The 13,374-nt window shown below is 47.4% G+C and overlaps 1 protein-coding gene across 1 annotated transcript in view; it reads right to left on the reverse strand.

Annotated features, from left to right (window-relative positions):
* Positions 1-13,374, reverse strand: part of PROSER2 (proline and serine rich 2) — a 51,743-nt gene that overhangs the window by 16,755 nt on the left and 21,614 nt on the right. The window contains exon 2 of the mRNA XM_075552387.1: positions 6,993-7,218. Within this exon, the coding sequence (XP_075408502.1) occupies positions 6,993-7,130 (138 nt within the window). The 5' untranslated portion in view covers positions 7,131-7,218. The remainder of the gene's footprint in view (positions 1-6,992; positions 7,219-13,374) is intronic.

The raw sequence follows: 13,374 nt of genomic DNA on the forward strand, positions 1-13,374 counted from the left end.
CACTTGCCTTACTAACCTAATAATCTGAATGGATGACTGACTCTCGAGAGCAGAAACAAAATAAGCCTGTTCTGTAATTCTCTTAACCCAAATCGAACCCACGACCCTCAAGTCAGTTCTGACTCATAGCAACCCTATAGGACAGAGTAGAACTGCCCCAGAGGGTTTCCAAGGCTGCGCACGTTCGTGGAAACAGATCCGTGGAGCTGCTGGTGGCTGTGAACTACTGAACTTCTGGCAGTCTCGGAGCACTTGGGCCTTGAACCCCTGTACCCACAGAGTGCCCCCCAGCCTAGCCTTCATGCTTACGTGGACAGCTGTACCCCCAAAAGACCATAAGTGCAAATGGTGCTCCCACAGTTTCAGGGTTAAATGTTGGTTCACGGTTCTTAGTACCTAGTCACTTCCCTAAAATTTCCATTGTGAACAGCTCAACCCGTGTTTCTGGGAGAGAAGAGGCACACCAAATAAAATCAGGGAAGGATCAGATATTCCAGGTACAGTTTTGTGTGCAGAATTATAATTAGGCTCTCTCCCGGACTGCCTTAAGCATCTTTAAGCTGTTTACAATGAAGAGATTTGGATTAGGAGGGAAACATCGTAAGTAGAAGGCATCAGCCTGGGTCGTGTGACTTGTCTTTCCCCTAAATGATGAACTCCTATGAGGTTCAAACCCGGTTGTACTGCATTACCTCTTAGGTCTTGCAAAGAGTAAGCACCTATTAAATAGCTGTTTTGATGAGGACAGTTTTTTATTCCACCTGGGTGAGAAGCCAGAACCGAACGGACAAGCGACTTACTGATAAGCCTGTCCCTCCTTCCCACTCTTAGGCTTCTATTTCTCCCCCTGAAAATCATACAGCAGATAGTGTAGTGCACTTTCACTCTGTTCCTTAGATTTCAGTCAAGCCCAGCCGCGAAGAAAGCATTTCGTAGGATTTGTTCTCCCTTCTTATTGCATGACTAAAGGGCGATATCAAAAGACATCAGGTGCTTTGGAGAAGGATGGGGCTGACAATCACTGCCCAGAGATGAGATCATCATGCGACTTCGGGACCACGGTATTTGTTAACTTGGGAATTCCAGGACCGTGTTGAAAGGTTTATTTTAAAAGTTCATTATAGATGAATGAATAATGAAAATAGGCCATCAGAGATACAATGAATAGGAAGTACCCTTGTAGCTTGGTGATGCCGCTCCCCAACCCATCTCAACGAAACAGACAAGTTGAATACCTTAAACAGCCTGGGTATCAAGAGTTTCCCATTCTATTCAACGGATCGAGCCATACGACTTTCTAGAGGAAGCTCTGCTATGCACGGAAAACAGAGCAAAGCTCAGGAACGTTCAGAACAAGAAGCTAAGAATATGGGCGGGAGAGAGCATTCTGTCCCACATGTTTATCACCTGGCACGCATGTCTGGAGACACTCACCTCAAGAAGCTAAGGGTATAGGCGATCCAACCCCCACAACTTCCTTTAAGAGTAGCCTTAAAGAGCGATCCCTTAGGAATATCTTTGAATCCTTTTCTTTGGAGTACACAGCACGCCCCAAGGCAGCCATTCCACAATTATACGCAACTCTGTAAAGTACCACAGTGCACTTGTAACAAAGCCGTCCCTCTGCATAACATTCCAGGATTGTATCCTCGGTCAAGAATTCCAGGATATGACCCACTGGGTCATGTGCTTGCCACCCCTCTCATTAGAAAAAATGTCCCCAGGGAGACATCCTGATCTCACACCCATCTCAGAGGAGTCTCCGTCACAGTGGGAGCCACAGGAGTGGCCACCACCATCTGACCACAATCATTTTTTGCATTAGCTCAGCAGCAGCGTTTCCAAAGAGCAGGTCACAGTTCACCTAGTGCTCGCTAGTTGAAACCTGTAGGGAAGCCTCAGGATGACATTGTTATCTCTTTAGCAAGAGAGCTATTGCTTAAAAGAAACATTTTTGATAAAGCAGCGCGAGGTTCTTTTATTTTAAGAGTCATCTGCCTATCGCACAATTCAGAGGCCTAGAAATCCACTATTCGGCGAGCCGTCTTTCACATTGTGAACGATTGAAGGAGAGCAGAGGGCCAGACGACTGCTGTTGGTTCTCAAGCTTGAGAAGGCTTATCATAAAAAACGGCATTAAGTGACTTCGATGTCAAGATTACAACAACAGCAGAACTTCTTTTCTAATCAAAATATCCCCCAAATTAAAGTATGCTATAGATGGTTTCTCTTCCAGGAGATCCTGGCCGCTAAGAATAATGCTTTGCAAAAACCAAGTATTAACACAGTTTTTAAAAAATGACTTCAGCTGTCATTTAAAACCTAGTGCCATTTCCCCTCAGTTTGCCAGCTCCAGGATAATATGGGGGGGATTCAAAAAGTTCATGGAAAAATTCCGTTATCTCTTCACTGAATTTTTTCATGAACTTTTTGAAACCCCCTTACACACAACCACGGAAAGATAATAATAGGTGACAGCCAGGTTCAATCGTTTTCCATAAAGGAAAATGCTTGAAAACAACCTGTGAGCCTAAGTTCATAAGTTCAGTTGGATTTGTATATTGTCATGGGACACTCTTGGGACTTAGCCTCCGGGGAAGAAATACGTGGTACAGCAGTGCATGTGGCAGGAGCATGTCATCACACACATATCATAGGATTATTATCATCTAATGCTGAACCTCGCCAAAGTGGAATTTGTAATTTCATTTCCACTATTATCTTCTATTACGCACAACGATGAACCCCGTGGAGAACATATGCAGGGGCTTCAGAAAGTTCACGGCAAAGTCCCATTATCTTTTAATATCATTTTCCCAGGAACTTTTGAAGCTCCCTTTGGACAAGTGGGCCAAATACATCAAAGTATATCTTAAAATCTTACCAGCCGGCGAAGAACAGTTGATGAAAATTCGTGACAGTGGGTGAAGAAAGGATATTTTCCTTTTGCCATCTTACCTTTAGTCTTATATATATATATTGGGGAGCAGAGAACGGAAAGAGAGTGTATATGCGTGAATCCTTTACTCTCATATATTAAGGATCCTGGCAGGCTGGGTTTCTGGGGTGGAGGGAGGCCTTCACTCTTCTGAGTTGGAAGTGAATCCCAATCACATTCTCATAATACTGTTCCCACTATGTCCTCCCACAGTAGTGCTGCTTTAAAGTTGGTTGCCTCTTACCAGCACGTGACTGATTGCTATGTAGCTTGTACTACAGGAGCAGACGTGTGCTATTGCTCTCTAAGCCACTCCCCCTTACCGGCTGGGGATACTGGTGTTAGGTTTCTCCTCCAATACACTCAGGGACCTTCAGGGTTAGGGTACAGCCCACTTTGTTACCTATGTGGTTCCCTGTAATTAGCAGGCCTTGCACGCCCCCCTGAGTGTAGATAAGGCTTGGTTGGAAATATATTCTCTCTCTCTGCACAGACTTGGCTCCTGAAGCCATGATCATCCTGGAGGTGACCACCTGCATGCCTTATCTTGTCTGATGTCTCTAAGTTTATCCCTCAATCACACAACCGCCCCTTGGACCCATTCGATTGTGGGGGTGGGTATCCTACTATATATATAGGAGACTATTGAGTGGAGCAAAAGACATAACACGGATCCAAAACTAATGATGGCAGCAGGGTGGAAAGCAACTGTATTCAACCTTGGAGCTAACATCTATTGTCATTGACCCCCCAGAACAGAGTAGAACTGCTCATGGGCTTTCGTATGTGCATCTATTTATAGGTTTAATATTAAGGTAGCAGATGGACATTGGGCCTCTACTCAAGTACACCCCCAATGCAAGAATACTTTGTTCTAATAACCTGGCATTCCATTATGTTCATCTTGCCAACACGATCACTGAAGACAAAGCAGGTGCATAAGCAAATGTGGTGAAGAAAGCTGATGGTGTTGGGTTATGAAAAGATATAGCGTCTGGGGTCTTAAAGGCTTGAAGATAAACAAGCAATCATCTAGCTGAGAAGCAACAAAGTCCACATGGAAGTAGCATACCAGCTTGTGTGATCACCAAGTGTCGATGGGATCAGGTATCGGGCATCAAAGAACAAAAAATCATATCATTGTGAATAAGGGGGACTGAGGAGTGGGGACACAAAGCCCATCTAGGCAACCGGACATCCCCTTATGGAAGGGTTGTGGGAGGAGATGAGCCATTCAGGGTGTAGTGTAGCAATGATGAAACATAAAACTTTCCTCTAGTTCTTAAATGCTTCCCCCACCCGTACCCCACTATCATGATCCCAATCCTACCTGACGAATTCGGCTAGACCTTGGGATGTACATTGGTACAGATAGGAACTGAAAACACAGGGAATCCAGGAAAGATGATCCCTTCAGGACCAGTGGTGAGAGTGGCAATACCGGGTAGGTGGAGGGAGTTGGAGGGAGGTGGGGTAGAAAGGGGTAACCAATTACAAGGATCTACATATAACCTCCTCCTTGGGGGATGGACAACAGAAAAGTAGATTAAGAGAGATGTTGGACAGTATAAAATATGACAAAATAATAATTTATAAATTATCAAGGGTTCATGAAAGAGGGAGGGAGTAGGGAGGGAGGGGGAAAATGAGGAGCTGATACCAAGGGCTCAAGTAGAAAGCAAATGTTTTGAGAATGATGATGGCAACAAATGTACAAATGTGCTTGACACAATGGATATATGTGTGGATTATGATGAACTCACAAGCCCCCAATAAAATGATAAAAAAGAAAGAAAGGATCATCATCCTCCCATCCCTTTCTAACTAATGACCAAGATGATGCTGAAAGTAATCAAATAATGAACTTCCTCAAGGGTGGAGAGGAGACTTGGTGGTGCAGTGGGCTAAGCACTGGGTCATTCACCTAAAGGCTGGCTGTTTCAATCACCAGCCAAAGACGTACAGTCTCGGAAACCCTACGGGGATGCTCTGCAGGCTCTGCTCATGAGCCAACTGAAGCTGACCCAAGAGTCGAGTAGTTCTATTTGGATTTGAGCCCGCTGTCTCCAAAACCATTGCAGTTATCACTGTGTTAAGCTCATCTGCAAGATTACTAGTTGGCAAGGAAGACGGCCTTTCTTTTTTTAAAGGAGAAGGACGTATTTTAATGGAAGATAAATTACAAATATCTGGGGAGCTATTCTTCTAATTCGTACCGTTAACTCCGACACCATTATAACACCTGTGCAAACCAACATGGGGGGGGGGTGGAGGAGGGGTTCAAAAGAAACTTCCCACATCGGGCAGATCAGAAGCACCATCAGGTGCTCCTTCACCCACCTTGACCCTCTGTTATTTAAGTCAGAAATTGACGTTTCCCCTCTTCTTGAAGCCCGATGAAATTTCCATCATGTATTTTATTTTAGAATAAGACATTCCTCTTGGTGACTTTGGAGCACAACAGACTTCTCTGATAGGAGCTGCTGTCTCTGGAGATGTGTTGTTGGGACTGAGGTCTGAACAAACAGTGGACACAACACAGCAGCTGCTCCAACTGTGCCCCAAGACAGGCCTTCATACCCCGCTTGCCTATAGAGCCTCTTTTTACAGGCCAGCTGCCCTTAGCTAAGGTCTCTGGTAAAAATGCACCGGTTTATACTGTAGCTTTCTTTTGGCAAATCAATTCACATTTATTATATACCACCATGATACTTCTCTAAGAGGAAATATGCAAGTAGAAGCTATAAAATTTGTTCATTACTTAACCGCTTCCCCCGTATTCTGTGTATCTTTCTGACAGTGAGCCTACTAGGGGTTAACTTTGGTGCTCAGGGTACCTGAAAGAAATTGGAGCCCCCCCCCCCCCGAAAGGGGGTGGGCTGAGATGAATTATAGACCCAGTAAGGTCCAAGGGTTAATTTTTTTATTTCCTCCCTCTACGAATATAAAGATTTCTCTTGAAAGAAAAACACGGAGAGAAAGGGGGTAGGGGGTGGGGTGGGTGGGTGCAGGAGAATATTAAAAGGTCCTCTCTTATCTTTCGAACTAAAGACTCTTTTCATGGAAACGTTCCCAAAGCTGGTGAGGGTCCGGAAGGGCCTTGGAGAATCCTGAGAGGGCAAACCCCCACAAAGGCATATTCATATTTGTGGCATTGATGTTTGTGAAGGAGTTTTTACAAACCTGTCTTCAAGGGAATTTAGTCTTCACTAGTGAAAGGCTTGGTGTTCCTCTCCTACCAGGCATCTGGAAGGAAGGGCAGCAGGGTGTCCCTTCTGTGTGTGTGGCCCAGGCCTTTCTGAGGCCAAGGCAGCCCAAAACTACAGCCAGGGATCGGCTTCCCCGCTGTGGATCATCAGACTGCACCTTTGTGCAAAGTAAGATGCACGGATTTCACAAACAAGTCTTACCAAACCTCAAGCTAGTTATCCCAAGAGAAGTTTGCAAGCCATTCCTTAAAAGGGTGGGAGACCAGATCCTGGATGCTTCCTCCCCCCAACTACCATGATCTGAGTTCTACCTTGCAGGGCTGGATAGGGCAGAGGTTGTACACTGGTACATATGAGGGCTGGAGGGACAGGGAATTCAGGGTGGATGATACCTTCAGGACCAAGGGTGTGAGGGACGATGCTGGGAGAGTGGAGGGTGAGTGGGTTGGAAAGGGGGAACTGATTACAAGGATCCACATGTGACCTCCTCCCTGGGAGAGGGACGACAGAGAAGGGAGGGAAGAGAGACTCCGGATAGAGCAAGATATGACAAAATAACGATGTGTAAATTACAAAGGGCACATAAGGGAGTGGGGAGCGGGGAGGGAGGGGCAAAAAAAAGAGGACCTGATGCAAAGGGCTTAAGTGGAGAGCAAATGCTTTGAGAATGATTGGGGCGGGGAAATGTATGGATGTGCTTTATACAATTGATGTATGTATATGTATGGATTGTGATAAGAGTTGTATGAGCCCCTAATAAAACGTTTAAAACAAAAAAAAAAAAGGGTGGGAGACAGGACAGGGAGGGGCACCCCCCCCAAGCCCACAGCCAAACCATCACTCACCAACGTGAAACTTCTGGATCGAGAACTGCTACTTCGGCTCTCCAAGCTCCCGCCTCGGCTCCAGTCGCTGAGCCTGCAGCTGGGTGACATGTCCGAGTCCATCCCGGCGGAGTCTGGTTTCAGGTGGTTTACAGGCATCCCCACAGAAACCGCAGCGCCGGGCCAGCTCACAGCTCGTGGGAGCGGAGCCAGTGGCCCTGGCCCATTGTGCGGGACGGGATTACTTCTAGAGAAAGCAAACACAGAGTGACAATGCTTAGTGAAAGGCCTCATGCCCCCCAAATGAACCGGTTGACATCTGGACCCCTAGACCTTCTAGATTCCTAAGCAGGAGGACAAGGGGAATGAGAAGGAGACCCCTTTCCTCGGTGGGCTAGTTTGGCGTCGCCAGTGTCCCTCCGTTCCCGTATGGAGGCAGGCAGACATCAGTGATACTTCGGGCTGGAGTGCAGAGACCACTGCACTAAAGTGAATATCACAATATAGCAAGCTTGTTTTGTTGACTTCTTTGGCTCCCAGTGCCCAGGAACATCATGCTTATCCTATGCCGTGGTATATTAAGTGTGCGACAGCATTATGAACAAGTTGGAAATCTTGGGATCGTTTCCTAAACGTGAGATTTGCTTGACCGAGGACTCTGCCAGGCTTCAGGGGGTACAAAATGCCACCGCTGCAAAGCACAGTGCAGCCAAGGGCAAGGAGGAGGGGCACTCGAATCCTGACGAGGATGGAGGGTTTGTTATTATTTTACAGAGTTTTGGTAGCCCTTTACTTCCCGTATGATTCCATCGTTCAGTCATAGTTCGCAGCGCTGCTTCCCGGCTGGGGAGGGCTCTCCATTTGTGTAAAATGTAAGGCGACGGAAGTGAGAGGGCGCTTCACCCCGCAAGGCGTACCAAATGTCAAGCGGGTTACCCCAGCTCACTGCTGTCGGTTCCCCACTTCCCCTCGGTGTCCCCCGCGGCGCCCCTAGGTCATTATTAATCCAGCGACTGTCCCTATAGATTTAGCTACCCTGGATTGCATACACAGGAAATCATACGGAACACAAACCGGAAGTGATCGACAACAACAACGACTAGACACACAACAGAGGAAAACCTCAATGGAGAGGGAAGCGACTGGACAAACTGTAAAACGGGTCCAAAGGGAGCTCAAATGATTGTAACGTGACTACATCTGCCGTCACTGGCTTTACAATGCTTGTAGGGATTATTCTTATGAAACGATGGATGTACTAAACATCACTTGGGTACTACAAATCTTTCAGAAGTATATTTTAGCATTTTCTTTTGCCCAGAGGGCCTGTACTTTCATTCATATCAGGGGGTTAGTTTACTACATGGAAAACCTTGGAGAGTTCCATTGCCCCTGAATTTGCAGGTGAATCTTCGTCATGGCATGAATTGTGCTCCCCAAATATGTATCCATTTGGCGGGCCATGACTCGCAGGGTTTGGCAGTTACGTAGCGATGCCATTTGGCAGGTATGGCAGTGTGGGACCACCCCCCATGATGTGCGTTGGTGTGACCAGCCAACCTGCTGTAAGGAGACAAGATGGGAAGCCACACCCGTACTCAGGCCACAGCCCTGGTCCAGTGGAGGGAGTATGGACCTACTACAGGTGGGGCTGGCATCGCTCTTTATCTTACAAGAGATAAAAGAAGAGAGAACTGAGCAGAGAAGGTGGGATTACCAGGATTACGGTCCCTCAGCTGAGAACCTCCTAGAACCTGGAGAAGACTGATTGATGCCGACTCACATGCAGCTCTCCAAGGGGAGGCTGAGCCTACAGACGCTGCAAAGAGACAAGAACCTTCCCTCAGCTCTGGCAGAGAGCAAAAGAAAGCCTTCCCTCTGACCCGGCAGACTGAGTTTGGACTTTCAGTCCCGTAATCGGTGAGAGGATGCATTTCTGTCTGTTCAAGATATCCATGTGTGCTATCTCTGGGCGGCAGCACTAGATAGCTAAGCCGGCTGGTTACACAGCTAGTTGATGTGAAATCTGTGATGTCGTTCAAGCTTTCCTGAAATTAAACACATCTTGAAACTCGTAAAACGTCTTCTGAAATCTTTTTCTTTTTACTTTTTGGCATAATGGCAATTTACCAAGGGCATAGATACGTCACAGAATCTTCTGCCTTACCCTTGCTCCTCCATTGCCATTGGACTCGTGTTGAGTCACCTGAAAGTGCCCACTTTCCCCAGTGTACACGCTATTACCACAAAATAAACAGACTCACTAGGGAGGCAAAGGCTGGGTTGCAGAGTACAACATGCCAACAACTATGGAAATGACCCTGGTCATCCTGGTGGGATGGTGGTTACGAGTTGGGCTGTGATCCGCATGGTCGGCAGAGGGAAACCATCAGACTGGGCTTTCCACGCTCATAACCAGTCTACAGAAACCCACCAGGAGGCTGCTACAAGTCAGCATTGACTTGATGGCCGTGAGCTTGTTTTGTTTATTGTTACGACATTCATCGATCCCGAACGATGCCTTTCCAGTTCAGGACTTAATTCAGTTGTACCAAGGAGTGGAGGGCTTGACTACGAACCAAAAGGTGGGCTGTTTCAACAGCCCCTCACTGCCCTGAGACACGTCAGAATGCAGGCCTGGCGGTCTGCTTCAAGGTCACAGCCATTGAGAAGTCTACAGAGCCCAGCCTTTGGCCCGCACGTGGGAACTCCGTGAGCCAGAAGTGACTAGAAGGTGGCAAACCACCACCACACCCGCAGTCAAGTAATCCGGGAAGGGCCTTTGATCAAACTGAAGGTAGAAAGCACATGATGGCCTGCACTGAAGCTTCCAGCAGGCTTCTTCCATCTAGATTATGTTGTATGCACCTGCTACGCGCATTCTGCCCAGGTCCTCCAGGCCGATGGAAAGCAGGAGGCAGTTCCACACCAGAACCATTGAACATTTCCACTTGGAAGATGCAGAAAAACTCTCTCTCTCTCTCTCTCTCTCTCTCTCTCTCTCTCTCTCTCTCTCTCTCTCTCTCTCTCTCTCTCTCTCTCTCTCTCTCTCTCGGCCAACTTCAATGCTAATAAATGGGATGTAGTCAGGACCCAAAGCCACTCACTTAAGGAAGTCATTTATGCCAACCTCTTAAAAAGTTAGCTTAGGTCACTTTTCACAGCTGGGCTTTTTTGTGAAACTAACTTTTACGGGAACAGACTTGTCTTTCGTGCCGCCAACATTCCCCCTCAGAGGGGCGGCAACAAGAGCCATACAGTCACCAATAGAAACTTCGCTGACGTCTCAACAATTCTAGACTCTCCATAAGACAGGATGCTATTAAAATGTCTGAAGAAAAGACTCAGATATCAAATACGACCTTAACACCCTCAGGAAGTTCACATTTTCCCCATCAGGAACAAAGACAGTGAACGTCTGCTCTGTAGGACGCTTAGTTTCTTGGAGTTCTCTGGCCCCCTTCGCAGCAAATGCGGCCCAGTCCCTGAACAACCATTAAGTGGATTCGACACAACCTTCTAGAAGGCTATGGAAAGTGACTGATACAGTGGCAAGTGAAGAGACTGCTGTCTCACATCCTTTCTATACCAAAACCAGTGTCCGGTGGCCATCAGAGTCTTTAAAAGAATACTGATGGGGCACATGAGCTAAAATTACCCTGAGAACAATGTGGTACGCTTATGGAAAACCGCACAGTGTTGCTTCGTGGAATCATGGGGGTGGTACTCTGTGTGTGTAAGAGAAACACTACCATTTGGGGAGAAAGCCCACCCAGCATGGAACACCTTTAGGGGGAACTTGTTCCTTAAGATTTCTGTAAACATTGTGACCACCATCTAAGAGAGACGCTGAAGATAGCTTGTTACCACTGACGGAGGAAGAAACGATAGCTCATCCCACCTCGCTTGGTTTATCTGGAGAGCCAGCACAGGGCGAGCAGCAATTGAGAAGCAAGAACAGGAAACCAGAAGACCGTGAGTCTGCCTACACTTTGTAAATTGACATTACGGAGACTGCTGGCTGGTGGCTGGCCGTTTGAAACCCCCGTCTCCCCCCCCCCCCCATGGAAAAAAAGACCTGTCGCTCTGGCCCTCTCAGGACTACAGCCCATGGCCCTCTATGGACAGGCTCTGCTGTCCTCTAGTCCGTGAGCTGTAATCAAGTCAGGGCCCAGCCCCCCAGCCCCCCAACTTGTTATCACCCCAAATAATAAAGACTTTAGAAAACATTACATTTTGAAATTCGTTGAAAAATATGAAAGCGTAAAAAATACCTTGATTTTACATAAACTGGCTAAATAACTCCAAAAACTCACGGCCAGCGAGTCAGTCCTGACTCATGGCAACTTCTTCAGAATGTCAGTCACTTTCTGAGACTGTAACTCTATGGGGGTAGATAGCCTCAGCTTTCTCCTGAGGAGTGGCTGGTGGTTTCAAACTGCTGACCTTGTGGTTAGCAGTCCAATGTGAAACCACTATGTTCCAGGGCTCCTCATCTAAATAACTATTCAACCTGCAGGTCAGGAACACACACCGCGCTCAGTGAGCTGACCACAGAGGCAAGGCAAAGGCAGGCATTGAGGCTAAATCTGAGAGTCCCGTGAGTAGCTGGAGCCTGGAGAAGGTGGGCCAGGTTATGCAGAGAAGATAGGACAGGTCTTAGATTTTCCTTGATCTGCAGATTCCTCAGCCCTGACTCAGCGTAAATCCATTCCTGAACTAAGTGCGTCACTGTGCTAATAGGAGGAGACGGTGGCGAGCTACCTCTTCTCCACACATATCAATGAGATGAAGGGCAGGAGGTGAAATACAGACTCACCCAACCCAGTGAAGAGGGCCAGGGGAGAGGACATGGGATTCTGGTTCCGGTCCAGGCAATGGGAGAACCATTCTGAGACCCCACAGTGGGCTTGGAGGATGGCAATTTTCCCACACTACTTGAGAGTGACACCCTCTTCGTGTGTTACTATAATTCTAAAAGTAATTCTGCCACTGTGAAATCATGATATTTAGACTTCATCAAAAAACCATTCTCCTGAAACATTATGGGGACGCCAAGCAGAGTCCTCTCCAAGGCAGGGTTTGTAAAGAAAAAGTGAAAATGTTTACTACCTTTTCACAGGTGCGTGGTGGCCATCTTTTTTGGCCTCCCAAGGAATGGGGGGGGGGTGTCAAGGTAGGAACTCCCTAGCTTTGACCCTTTTCCCGCTGCCATCAGGCCAATTTTGACTCATACTGATTCCATATGGGAGCTCCAAGCCATACATCTTTATGATAGCCGCGTCTTTCTCCCAAGAAGAGGTTGGTGGGTTTGAATCACTGACCTTGTGGATAGCAGCCCAACACCTAGGGACTAAAAATACAAAATGCCCTGGGAGGTCCACTGTGGAAAGACCAAGCTTTCTGCAGGGCAAGGGGGCTGCCTTCATCCCGGAAGGGGAAGGCGATGGGGGAAAGATGTAGGAGACAAGAAGCAGACAGGCATCTGCAAGGTCATTGCCAGCCACAAGGACTTGGACTCCTTTTCCAGTCGACGGTTCACCTTTTGGGTTTTCAACCTGTGAGCGCTTTAAAAACACAAGACTAGGGCCAGAAAGTAGACTGAGATAGGCTTGTAAGAGGAAGACAGGAACGTTTTACCAAGGGAGCAGAACAAGGGACGGGGGAGCTCATTTCTGCTGATTCTTTCCCACTTCCTGTGTGTTTCCCATTCCTTACTAGTCACGGGGTTTTTTTCTGGTAAAGTCTCTACAAGAACGAAGGCATGACTGGTCACTCTTCTTCATTCATCTGCATCAGCCAAGCATGACTAGTCAGCCAGAAAGCACTGTCTGAGGGGACGGTCCTGGGGAAGCCGGGGTGGGCAGCTCCATTTTACTATCCTCCCCTTATCGTGCAGAATCGGACCTAGACCGGCCTCGATGGGATGAAGTCCTCCTTTCACCCCCACCCTGCCCAGATAGGCAGAGGAGCCCAAGTAACTAGGTCTTTCCTCCAGTCACCCCAAATCTCTGTTTTTGCCAAACCTGGAAAGTGAATTAAGGAGTCCCAGGGGCGTAGTGGTTATGCACTGGGTTGCTACCGACAAGGTCAGCCGTTTGAGACTACCGGTCACTCTGCGGGAGAAAGAGGAGGCTCTCTCAGCCTGTCAAGAATAGTCTTGGAAACCCACAGAGGCAGTTCTACCTTGTTCTATGAGTCGGAATCAACTGGATTGCAGTGAGCTTGTTTGTTTTTTTAAAGCGATTTTGTTTTACTCTTTAAAAACACAAACATTTTATTGAGGGCTCTTCCAGGTTTTGTTAGATTGGTGGTGCTGTCGGGGAAGCATTGCTGCTCGCGCCAAGGTAGGTAGTTTGGAGTCGCCCACCAATCTGAGGGGGAACGAGGAGGCTGTGTGCGC

Source organism: Tenrec ecaudatus, chromosome 6 (genome assembly GCF_050624435.1).
Source record: "Tenrec ecaudatus isolate mTenEca1 chromosome 6, mTenEca1.hap1, whole genome shotgun sequence".
Taxonomy (NCBI): Eukaryota; Metazoa; Chordata; class Mammalia; order Afrosoricida; family Tenrecidae; genus Tenrec; species Tenrec ecaudatus.